Raw genomic sequence first — 13,553 nt, forward strand, 5'->3', positions numbered from 1 at the left:
GTCCTCTGCAAGGGTTAAATTAGGGTTTCTGCTGTGCAGCCAGTCACTGTATAGCAGTATACAGTGTAGTATACTACTTCCTCCATCAAATGAAGGGAAAACTTGGCACATACCTGGAGTGTTAATGGTGGTGGCAGGAAATCTTTTTAACTTAATTTAGAATTTAATTTAGACACGCTGTTATAAACATGGGAAGGGTTTTGTTGTTTTTATTCCATCCTGAAGCTGGAAAAATATTCAATGTTGAAATTAATAAAAAGCATACTCAAGGTTCTGAGGTAAGCTTAACTTATTTGAGGTACACCAATCTCACTTACAATAAATTATGTTATGAAACAATTTTAAAATAAGTTAGCTTTTCTCTATATTATGACAGTTAATGTTGGCTTGATAAAATGGTCAGATTAAACAGAGTTTAGCATGATTGCTATTGCTTTTAAGAGACTGATTATAGAGACAGTACAGTTTATCCAGTCAACTTCACCTCTCTCTGGCACTGTGTGCCCATGTGGCAGTCAGATATCATACTTTGACATCATGTTTGAGGATGTCCTCAGGTTTCAGACATGAGACAAAACGACTTCACAATCAGGCTAAGGAAAGCATCTACAGACACCACAGCACTGGACGGTAAACTTCATGCCACATTCATAATTGTATCATTTTGTAAAAGATTTCGTAAAGATATCAAATATAGTACAATTAGAATTTTTACTGAACTGTGGTATTTTTATTTCCTTTTATTTGACAAAGATTAAGCTTCAAATACTTTGTTTGCTCCAGCATCCATTTCATAGTTAAAATCTGTCTCAAAATTAAGATAAGAAAAAGTGTTGCTATTACTGTTATTATTATTATTATAATTATTATCGTTATTAGGTTGGCAAGTCTGATTATCTCTATAAGAACATGCTTGTGGGCACATCATCATCATCATCTGTGATGTTCTTGGAATATCGCTGATGATAATAGCAACACTTTTTTCTTCTTGTAAGTTTAAGATGGTCCCTAACTTTGAAGCAGACATGAGCGCAAACGTGGTGATGGAGAATCAGTTTAAGCTTAGTCTTTGACAAATAAAAGGTAATGCAAAAGATAAAAATACCCCAACCAAAATCCTTGTATAGCTATTTACTGTTAGTTTCCACACAGTTCTCCTAAAAAGAGGATTGTTTTTTGGGCACTGGCCTATTTTTTATGATTTATATTTTACAAGTAATGCTGTTTTTATTTGATAAACAAATCGTTGCAGGGTTTTGGGTTTAGATGTTAAGAAAATACAAAGTTCCAAATTAAGGAAGATAATACAGTCGTATGCAAAAGTTGGAGCACACCTGGTTAAATTTTGTGCAACAACAACCTAACACATTGCTAAAATATATATATATATATTTTTCAATACATTAAACTAAGCAAATAAATAAATATGGTGCACTAAAACGTCCAAAATTCCATATTGTAGAGGATACATTTGTTTATTTTTACTCAGAAAATCAACCAAATAAGTAATTTTACTTAATGTGTTTAAACCTTGCATATGACTGTAAATATGAATGAAGGCTTTCTTTCACCCACATGCCACATATGCAGATGTCAAAGTAAGGACACCAATGCACTAACATAAAATTTGGCTATGTCGAGCTGGCAGGTCTGGCTCCAGGTGTGGGTGTGTGTATGTGTGTGTGTGTGTGTGTGTGTGTGTGTGTGTGTATGTGTGTGTGTGTGTGTGGGCATGTACAGTGTGTGTAAAAATGAAAATGCTCTGAATGAATAGTTGCACTTTTTTTTCATCCTCCCTGTGCAAGTGTTAAGCTTAAGAATAAAGCAGCGTCAGTGTGCTCCTCTCTCTTCACTTCAAAGCCGCCATGCGCAGATGCAGAGTGTGAAAATCATTCAGAAAAGCGCTCTGAAGTAGAAGCTCGCGCATTGCGACGCTCTAAAGAAGAATCTTTCTGATATCACTAATCTTACAGTTTACTATCAATCATCAAAATGCACAGCTCTTCCCTCCTATCTCACATACTCATGCGCTCGTCCGCTGACATGCTGGATAAATGGGCCCGTTTCAACCCAAGTTCATGTCAAAACGCAGGAGACAGGCTGGTGCGGTTATACACTTGAGTGTTAAATCACTCTGCTCTTGTACGGGTAGTTTGTGAGGAACTTGCTACTTTGAAGATATAAAGCCTTAAATCTCGTAGAGCGCGTTCTGCTGATGTGATGAAAGCCACAGTGCTAATTTGTGCTTTATATGCAGTGCAGCAACAGCAGGGCCTGGTAAGCTTGAGCTTGTAGTGTAGTTTGGTTCCTCTCCCAGATCCAAGGAAATGGGATTATAGTAGCTTTTGCGTTTCTTTCAATATCGGACTTTATCGTGGAGAGCAGCTTGTGTGCGCAAGGATGGGCAATATGGCAAAGTTATGATGTAATGTTACTTGAAGAGATTTTCATGATGCAGAGTATGTGTATATTACTGTGTGTATAAATGTTATAATATTTAGTTTTTCTTGGGTTTGTGAGTTGGAACGAACAAAATGAACCAGCAAAGCAGTAACGTTAAACAAAAAAGGGAAAAAAAAATCAGTGTTCAGTGTATTTGCATAAAAAATTGAGGACAAAAATGAAACAAGTTAAGAATAAATAAATAAACTGAGATAATTGAGTAATGTCCTGACATGCAATCAGCTACTCATTTACTGTGTAGTTTATGCAATAATATACTTAATCATTATTTACAAGCTGCCTGTAATTGGTCCAAATCTCTTTTAAGATCTGCAGTGTTTTAGTAGTAATACATACAGTAGATGTGACTCAGAAGTGTGTTGTGTAAATAATGACAACATAGTTATGTTGCACACCACTAGTTTAGAGTTCTAGTCAATATAATGTGAAAGAATCGCATAGAGAGAAACTGAAAATAAACCTCTTTGTGGTGTGCTAGCTGTGGAAAGGATGCAGAAGTGGGTTAACCTGCTAATTTCACATATAACGTTTTTGTGATATCGACTACCCCTACATACAAACCAAAAGCAACACTAAAAAAATCCTTTTGCAAAGTGGACAGTAACATGATTTTACATATAATGGACAGCAGTACGTTTATTATTAAAGTATTTCACAGAATGTGAACAGTGGTGGTGTGCAAATAACTGATTTAGTTTGTTTTGCTTGTTCTGATTCTCCTGTGGAGTTTTATGGCAGCACTAATCAAATTAGCCCTAATCAAATTAACATCTGCCCCACCTGTTTTTCCTGCTTTGTACTATAGTACTATAATACTTTGTACTAATAATGTTTGCTATCTGGTGTCGACCAGAGGAGGATGGGTTCCCCTTCTGAGTCTTGGTTCCTTTCAATGCGTAACACTGTGAAGCAATGATGAGGCATCCATTATTGCTGAAGCTATGATGAGGAATCTATTATCAAAGTCAACGAGCCAACATGTAGAGAACAAGGGACAGACATGACGAAAATGAACACAGGAAAAACAAACAACGGAGGCTAGATGAATGATGCTAAACAATACAATTCAAAGACCAAACACTACAATGCAAACACTACAATACAAAGACCAGCAAAAAAACTAGGGAAAAACACAGGGCTTAAATGCAGAGACTGGTTAACGAGACACAGGTGGTTAACAAGAGGGTTATAATCAGGGGCAGGGTCTGGAAACAAGGGACAGGACCGGGAAGAAACAAAACAAAAGCACATGGACAGGACTAGAAGGTAAACACAAGCACATGGACAGGACTGGGAGGAGCCAAACGTGACACAAGGTTTCTTCCTCTTAGGGTTTTGTTTTCTTGACCCTGTTGCCGCTGGCTTGCTCATGGGGGCTTGAACCCGGACTTTCTTTCCTTTTTCTTTCTGTAATGCTGATTGTTCTGTAAAGCTGCTTTGTGACAACATCTGTTGTAAAAGCACTGTATAAATAAACTTTGTTTGCTTGCTTGCTTGCTAATTATATCCACCTGATTCTCACATTCATATTGTCATTGTCAAAAAGTAAAATACCTAAATCCTCTTTACATGAACTTACAATAAGAGTTAAGAATGTTTTCGCCTTCTCCTGTAGTGTTCCCATTTTGTAGATGGGGCAGTGATGATATGTATCCAAAAGCTTGATTAACTAAAGAGATTGTAGGGTAATGTTTTTAACCAAGTCTGTGAAGCCTTTCCTGTATATATTTCGTTAAAAACAAGAGTACATCACCACAAATCAGTAGTTTTCCACTATTTTGGGAAAACTAGATAGCACAGACATGTAGCGTTGGTTGTTGGCAAATTCACTTCAATTTTTGAAACTTCAAACGCATCACTTCTTTCTTCCAAAATTTTGGTCTGTAGTAATGTATAGTCTGGTGGCGAGACTGAAAACACAGGTTTGGGGCGATCACTAAACAATGCCTATGGTCTGAATCAAGGGAGAGTTAAAAAAAAAAGGTGACAGCAAATAACTTAGTCCTCCAAATAAAGGTGTTTAAGTGGGCCCAGATTTAGAGCCTTAACCAAAGGTGCAAATAGTTCCCAGAATTTCCCCCAAGGGCAGCAGTACACAAATCAGCTTTAAAGGCAGCAGCCCTGGCTCGCTGGCACCTGGCCCATCCATGCCAAGCCAAACCACTGATACATGTTCCTGCTTGCTGTTCTTTATTTGAGATTTAAAGAGCGTTGTTCTTATGCTCATGTTGTAGAACACACACAAGCTATAGTGGCAAAGGTTGCCAAATGGCCTTTTTATGATGATGAGTTTTGGCCTCATCATTGGTCCTGAAATTCATCCCCGGTTAGTCCAGCAGGCAAAACTGAATTAAAAAATAGCTTACTTTTCATGACAAAAGGCACATATAGTTTACTGATTATGAAGGATGGGCAATCAAATCAAAACAGTAGATGAGTCCTATGGATGCCAGCTGATGTCAGTCAGTATCTTATTAGTACTGTACTATTAAACACCGACCCCCAAATGTATAGTAGTTGATGTGGCTTAATTTTTTAAGATAAAGAGACAAAAGCTAATCATCCATCGTCTCATTGTAACTTATTTCACTGTGTAGTTATTTGTTATTCCAGGAATCAGGTGTTAACCTGCCACTTACCCGATTTAAGTTTTATTCCAATAAATCTTGTATAAGGTTGTGTTAAACAGTGGTTCTCAGTCATGTTCCTGGAGGCCCCCTGCTCTGCACTTTTTAGTGTTTTCCCTGCTTCCAACACACCTGATCCAACTAATCAGCTCATTAACAGCCCATTATTGAGTTGAAGTGGAAGGAAAAGCACTAAAATGTGCAGGGCAGTGAACCGTTATGAAAAGAGTTGAGAAACACTGGTGTAAAATGAACTTGAGCTTGTTTATCATGCTTTTCTTCTATGTTTCCTATGTTTTGTACCTGCACTTTGTACTATTTGCTCCCCTTTGCCGGAGACCTGGGCCGGAGCTGTTTTAGCATGCTATACTCTTGTCTGTTATGTTTTAGCAAGCTGTGTTGACCTTTCATTGCTTCATTTTTTGGACTAAGTGGATAAACTCTGACCAAGACTTAAAGTGCAGTTTCTACACAATTCTCTGGTGGAATATAGAGTTCAGACATCTCAGAGGTTTGTTAAATTTGAATATTTGAAAATCTGGCTCCAATCTGAATTCATCCCTTGCCCCTACCAGTGAGCCCTTAGCCTTCTGTTTTGCACATTCATGTCTAGGGTTAGGGTGTCCCAATTTTTGTTGAGATAGAGGGGTAACTTAGGGGGAGGTGTTAGTACTATATGGCCCTCCAAACAGAGGTTTTTCAGAGACTCACTCCAAACAGAGTGTCATGAGAAATAGAAAGAAAAACCAACAAGATGGCTGCAAAAACCCACAAACATATTTTCTCAGTTAAAAAAATATGATAACTATTGTATTATCTTAGTTTAATGTTGTTTCAATGTATTGTATTCAATGCATGCTAATGTCTCAGTATCTAGAAAGCTTATTTTTCAGTTCCACCTTAAATAGTCCAGCAGTATCTGCGCCTGAAGTGCCAGAATGTAACTGCAGCACCATTTAAGGTGGACCAGGAAAATATGAACAAGAACAGCTGACTTTTTTTTTTGTTTGTTTTGTTTTTTTTATTTGAGGGTTGTCTCATTTCGTAGGCCAAGATTTCAACCACTACCCCTTGTAACTCCATTCCAAGGGGTTAGGGTAACACTTGAAAACAAGGTGTAGGGGTGAGAAGAAGAAGTGGGATTAGGCCTTGGACTCATCCCTACAATTGCAAAGAATTCATGATATGGTATTTCTGAAGCGATATCAATAACTGATATTTTACATTTTTTCCAGTATGTGCATGAGCAATAAAAATGTTAAATTATCAGTCATAATTGTTGCTGATTCCAGTATCACCCCAGTAATAGTAATTTAATTTTCCCATTTATCAGCAAATAATATCACCACTGCTATATAGAGATATGTAAAATGGTACGTTTCAGGTATCATGAGGTCAGATATTGTGGTTATGGGACAGAGACCTGCTCCATGCCCTTTTGGTCCTGATAGCCCTGCCTCATTAAATGTAGGTGTAGCAATAAGAACTGGGTTTGGTGGCGATGAAGGCGATTTCACATCCTGTTACTTCTTCTCTCTTGAGGGGCCCTTATGCGAAGACAGCTAAAAATATTTCAGTTCGTGCATCATCAATATCTTCATTATGGATGTCATCTTTTATTTGCCGCTCTAGCATGATGCCCACTGACAGCCAGCCATCTTGCATCTCTGACACACTAGCTTTTTGTCTGCTTCTTGCGGAAAACTGTTTCAACAGTTCACAAGGAGACACTGCTGTTGTTCTTAAAGATAAAATGCCATTCAGAAACACATTACTCTCACCTACACTCTGAATCAACACTAGATAGCTAGAGATAGATGTTTATAAAGGAAATGTAGGGAAAAAAAAGGAATTTACAGTACAGTACTATATATTATACTATGTATTATACTGTATGTCCAAAAGTTTGTAGGCATCTGCAACCCCCACCCCTTTGCTGAAGTACTCTTCTTCTGTAAAGAGTAGATGTTTGGAACATTCCTGTGAGGATTTCATTGCATTCAGCCACAAGAGCTTCAGTAAGGTCACGTACTGATAATGTTGATGTTGGATGATTAGTTCTCGATCACAGATGCCACTCCAAAGGGGTTTGATGCTCTTCCATCACTCCCGAGAACACAGTTCCACTGCTCCCCACCCCAGTGCTGGGGGGTTTAAACCTCTATGGCTGAGGCTTGGCATTGGGCTTGGTGACCTTAGGTTCATGTACGGCTGTTCCAGGGTGTCTAATTCTGTTGGCAGTGCTGTTGTATGATTATTATGTAAGCTGCTTGCTGCTCAACTGAACGCCTGTTAGCAACGAGTGCACCTTAAATTACCTGAACTCACTAATCAAAAGGGGTGTCTGGATACTTTTGGACATTTTGTGTATGCGTGTGTGTGTGTGTGTTTGTCTGTTTTTTTTACCTTTTCAGAAAAAAAAATCCTGACCTCATCAAAAGACAATCTACCAGGCCTTAGTAGGTTTTGGAACTCTTTATTGCAAACAGGGCAAAAAATGTTATTAATTACACAGATCATGGGATTACTGAACAGTAATGTCTGAAAAATATTTGCTAAAGAAAAAACATCCCAAACAAGCTTTTTTGTTGGTTAATGAGATTAAGGCCAAGATTATGGTTAAGATTACATTTAAGGTTAGGCTTAGAAGATTTATATTATATAGAAGTGGTTGTGCATACAATGAACTGACATTTCATTTTTTGATGTAACATGAGGAATTTTATTTATGGGAATAAATGGGAAGTATGCTTGACCGCACATCCTGATATGGTATAAAAGCAAATGTGCGTGTATGTTGTATGTATATTTCATCAGCAGATCTGAGAGAGTTGCTCTGCATGGGGCCGTGTGTTGTGGTCCAGCAGAGCGTTTGCGGATGGTCAAGCGTTTACTCCCAGGAGAACTCGGCCTATCTTGGACCCCACGGCCTCACTTCAGTCAGATGGTGTTTCTCCTCATGATCATCTTCCTTACCTGGTTTCCTCGCCTCTACCTGCACTACTGCAGCCAATGGCTCTACCTGCACACACGCAACATACCTGTCAACAGGTGAGAGAGAGATAGAGAGAGACAAACAGGACAATGTTTAACTACCCCAACTCTAAGAATATGCCTTAAGATTAATAATTGAATCATAAACCCAGGGTTGAAAAGTTTAACATGCCATAAAAGTAAACACTCGAACTACAAGCGAAAAATATAGACAGAGCAACAGAGAAAGGAGAACAACTAAATAAAGGTACAGATGGCAAACTGTCCTCAATGCATACAAAAATAAAGTTTCTGTTTTGTTGTCATTGGGGTTGTGGTGGACAGCGGTATAAATTTCCCATTTTTATCTGTTTTCATTTTTATGACAGCAATTTTTTTCACTGTCAGTTTTAACATTAGTACTACTGTTTGTTAATGATAGTGACCCTTACTTGTACAAGTTTAACCCATTAAACTGCAGGCTTATTAGTCAATTTTTATCTTGAGGTTTATTATTCAGGAAATATTATGAATATTATGAATTATTTGGCAGCTATTAGTAACTAATAGGCAAGTTATGTTGCTATAAGAGTGAGGAATTGTAATGTAGGCCCACATACAGACCCTTAGAATTTAATCCTGTCAACCAAGCATCTGGCCAGCAATCTATTCTGAGAATTTGTTGATACTCATTTAAACTCTTTATGGAGTTATGGTGTGTGCATGCGCTTTCTGTGTGCTGCAGTGTTTTTGTCACTGTTTAATTTGTATAAATTGTATAAATTATACAAATTGCATAAAACTTCTGTAATTCTTTGATGTGCTGTGATTTTCTTCTGAATAAGAACATAAACTCAGTCAGTGATCATAAAGCACTTATTATTGATTTGTTTAATTAGAATGAAATATGACTGATGTGTGACATCATGTATGTTGCTATTCATAGATTTGATCATTCAACAATGTAGTTTGTGACTCAAACTAAATAATAATGTTATGTTAATAATGAAGAAGAGCAAATTAAACAGCAGAAATGTTTTTACAGAAGGATTTAAGGACCGAGGGGTTAAGCAACCATATGTAAACATAAAGTATGTGCCATTGTAATATGCAGTTTTTTGCAAATTACTGACTGCTAATACACACACAGAGTGTCTGCTCACTCATCTCTACTTACACACTCTAAAAATCGACAAAGCACATAAAACCCCGATCTTCTGCGCTGAATCCACCTTCTGCCTCTTTTCCAAACTTTTAATGACCCCACGTGGGGGCAGTTCATCGATTTCAACATCCAGTTGTGATGTCCCTTAAGTCTGCATTATTTGGAAAGAATTTATCATGCCTTATTGTGTCAACAGGGTTTCATCATAAAACGCTGAAGTTAGATGCCATGGTTGTGTTGTGCATGTGGTGTTGATTTAATTTATCGTCTAGGAGAGGCCAGGCGAACGCGCTTGCACGCCAGCTTTGACCACAGCCAAACTAACACGGGCATTAAATCATGGAAAAGAAACTGACAGAACATGAGAAAAATGCAGCAGAGTAGTGAGGGATGAGTGGACGGACGAAGAGAGGGAGCAAAGGAAAGAAGGAGGGACAGAGCGGGGGGAAACGAGCAAAAAGCAGTGAGGGGTCAGCGGTGGATGACAAGTTCCACATGTCCGTCCCATTGTCTCCTTCAAGCGCTTCTCCACGGGGCTAGAGTGACCACAGTGGCGGTCAGAGATCAGCTGCAAACTGACAGCATGCACGCACACAAACACACATATACAAAGCACCCACACATTCACACACCCTGCAGTCATTAGTGGCCTCTCCCTCCCTTTGCTCCACACACATTTTGCTGCCCCCAGCATGCTTGCAAAATGCACACCATTTCCAAAAGTATCCACTCCTTCCTCTTACCACACCAGCTCTGAGGGCTAGCATGAATTTCAGTACCACACAGTGAACCTTCTGCACTTCAGCTCACACTACTGGCATATACAAAATACAAAATCAAGTGTCCACTTGATTGTTCTTTTGTTGTCATGATTGTGTGCGCCATGTCTTACCTAAACCATACAGGGCCTGTACATCTTAACAGTGAGAGAGGGAAATGTATTAGAGCTTTAGATTAACCACGTCTGCATTTTGATTGCAACACAGTCCTGTGCAAAAGTCAGAGAACACCCTTTGTTTATTTCATTTATAGTCAAAATTGTCGTTATTTATTTTTCACACATATTAGACATAAGATATTTCACTTGCATAATGGACTCAGAGCTCTGTGGGAAAACAAGCAAAAAAAAACATCTAGAATAAAAAAAAAGAATTATTAAAATTTCTTAAAGAAAATGTGGCCCCAACAACTGCCAAAACTGTAACCATCAAATAAATGCTGCTTAAAGATTTCATCTTTGTGAGATAGGAAAAATCAAGCTCCACCTAGCTTCAGATCTGTTCATCCTTCAACTGTGAAAAGACAACTCAACGGTATGGGTCTGAAAGGATGTGTAGCTGTCAAGAAGCTGTTGCTGAGAAAGGGAGATACTGATGGTTTTTTGGCCAGGTGTTGCAAGCCCAGAATTTAACGTGAACTTGGACCATGAGAAGCAAAAAATGCAACTTCTGAGACTGATTTTAAATATCATCATTTTAAATATTTGCTTTCTGCTTTTTTTGACACAGAAAAATTAGTAACTTGGATTATAGCTCAGTGGCTGTTTTGATTTGAAAATAAAGAAAGAAAGATGTTTTTGCACAGTACTGTAATCTCCATTAGTTACTCCAAAAATTACTTTTACATGTTTGTATTGCAATGTGCACTTTTGTCTTTTTTCATTTGTAACTACCTTTGAGTTTTGCAGTCACTTTCAAAAAATTTAAATTGAGTTTGCAGTAATATAAAACAAATTCAGTTGCATACACGTGTGTAAAAACGACTCTAATATGATAGACCTGTGCATCTAAATCGCTCTTTTAACATTGCTATATGAAAAGGTATTCAATGATATTGAGATCTACACGTTCAGGGCCTGTACATAAACTTCTTTGTGAAGGAAACATTTTAAAGCTTTAATAGTACAACAGCAGAGTTTGCAATGTTTTGAAGAACTCATGCAGTGATGCCTTTTTTTTCTTCAGAATACACTTTCTACAGATCTCCCAGTGAGACCGTAGTGTTGCTGAAAGCTTGAGAGTGGTCAGTTAGAGGAAGTTCAATGGGCCGGCACAGGTGTAATGGGGAGTGGTGCTATCTCGTTCACGAGCTAAAGGGAATTAATGAACAGAGAGACAGAAAGATCCATTCTGCAGTCCCAGTACAGTGATTGCCATCGCATCGTCCTATTGGGATTGAAGGGACTTTTGCGATGATTTTACATTTATTGAAAAAGTAATATTGAAAAAGTAATATTTTTAATTTACATGCTTCAAATGTGGTGAAATAACTGTTGCTGTAGTTTATTTTATTTGTTTAAGGTGTGTTTTTTTTTTCATATCTGTTGTGTCTCTATGTATGTGAATATATAGGATATGTCCCATTGGTGGAAATCTGTTAATTTACCAACATAGCCTCAAGAGAAAGGAACAAGCAACGCATCTCTGTCTCTCTGACTTTTTATCTCTCTGTCTCTCCCTCTTCCTCCTTTCGGTAGGTTTCAGTTCTATGCCCACACAGTGGATCTGGTGTATCAGAGTTCTCTGCTGCGCACCCTGGAGGAGACGCTGCTGGTGCTGCTGGGGCCCTTGACCTTGAACGCAGCTACGTTTTTGCTGCTTCTGATCAGATGGGTCTGTCAGCTAGTGTTTGGCTCAACGCCCTCCTTCCTGTCAAAGCTGATCATGGCTGTGGGAGCGTGGACAGTGCTGGACCCCCTGGCGGTCTTCGTTGTGGACACCGTCCTGGGGGTAAGTCACTTAAAATAACGTGGACACTTCGCCACTGTAAATAGAAGTTTGTGTTATTGTGGCAAAGTGACTTTAGAAATAAAGAATGAAAATAAAGAATGTGAGAGGGAATTATTGTTATTGTCATGAAGGGAACTATAGAACTTTGTTATTATTGACTTCATACCATTTACAGATCATTAGAATATTACTTTTAATACTGACTTAACATTGTCGTTTATTAGTTCAAATAAATATCCAGACAGGTTCCTAAGATGGAAAAAAAATGTATAAAATTTCTCTTGTGACAGAGAAATGGACTAATCTGAATGTCTTAAATATTTGCAAAGCGGTTAAATGTATTTTTAAGGGTGATTGATGCCTTTTATCTTCATTGTTTATATACAGTGGGTATAAAAGTTCTACACACCTTTATTAGTATTGGTACACTTAGATTTTGCAGTTTTATCCCTCTTCTCAAGCCCATTCAAAAAGGTCAGGTTCCTCCTGACAGGTGACCTCCAGTGTGCTGCCTGGTTTAGGTCATTTCATAGGTTTTCTTTTTCTTTTTTAATTTTTACCTGATTTTCTCCACTATTTTAGTCATTTCCAATTCCACCCGCTACTTTGGACTCCCCCAATCACACAATGCCACCCACGCTAGGAGGGTGGGGCTAGCACAGGCCAACCAGCCACCGCTTCTTTTCGAACTGCCGCTCACGCAACGTCACGGGACAGCCGAACGCGCTCACAGGAAAGTGCCAACCGCCAGATCTGTTACGTCAGCTAACAGACGCCTGTACTGACTAGCATCGCGTTGGATGATGGGGGGGAGAAGGGCGGTCATCCTACCCACCCGGAGAGAGCGAGGCCAATTATGCTGTATTTGACTCCCAGTTACGGATGGCTGTAGCATCACCAGGGATCGAACTCGCGATCTCCTGATGACAGGCAACGCTTAGACGGTTGCGCCACTTGGGAGCCCCCATGTCATAGGTTTTCTGTGGGAGTGAGGTGCACCAACATGCTTCACAGTAGATATGCTGATAATTTAATTTAATTGCTGATAATTTAATTGATGAGCTGTGTTGTCAGGCATTTGTCAACTTCTCTGTTATCAGGTGGTTTTGGTAGATTCAAAGTATTTTTGCAAATCGCAGATGGGCTTGGGTGATCTTTTTAATGAAAAATAGCTTCCACGGCCAGTATGCATTACCTGAGATTCCTCCAGCTTTTTAATGTTCCTATTAGCCTTGGTAGCCTCTCTGATAAGTTTTCTTCTCAACTTTTGAGGATTTTTGGACCTTGCCAATGCCCAGTGTTGTGCTGATAAGAGTCTTCACAACGCTGCATGTTACATTTGATGTTTTTGATTTTCTTCTATACCGTTCTGCCAATCTTCACCTTTTAACAGTAATGTTCTGTAGATGTTTCATGAGCTCCTTGGTGACCTTATCTATCCCTGAAGGATACAATCATGAGAACATCAGGAACAGCAACAGAAACAAGCAGATTTTATTTTGGATTAATCGGAATTACATTTTTTAAATGACAGGTGTATGCTGCTTATTTTTGGACATCATTTTCAATATGGTTTCAGTATTGTTTGATAACAGA

At 38.6% G+C, this 13,553-nt stretch overlaps 1 protein-coding gene across 1 annotated transcript in view; it reads left to right on the forward strand.

Moving 5' to 3' along the window:
• The window catches only part of ofcc1 (orofacial cleft 1 candidate 1), a 119,465-nt gene that overhangs the window by 56,093 nt on the left and 49,819 nt on the right, over positions 1 to 13,553 (forward strand). Inside the window, exons 14-15 of the mRNA XM_037533795.1 lie at positions 7,911 to 8,141; positions 11,705 to 11,957. Coding sequence (XP_037389692.1) covers positions 7,911 to 8,141; positions 11,705 to 11,957 — 484 coding nt within the window. The remainder of the gene's footprint in view (positions 1 to 7,910; positions 8,142 to 11,704; positions 11,958 to 13,553) is intronic.

Source organism: Pygocentrus nattereri, chromosome 24 (genome assembly GCF_015220715.1).
Source record: "Pygocentrus nattereri isolate fPygNat1 chromosome 24, fPygNat1.pri, whole genome shotgun sequence".
NCBI lineage: Eukaryota > Metazoa > Chordata > Actinopteri > Characiformes > Serrasalmidae > Pygocentrus > Pygocentrus nattereri.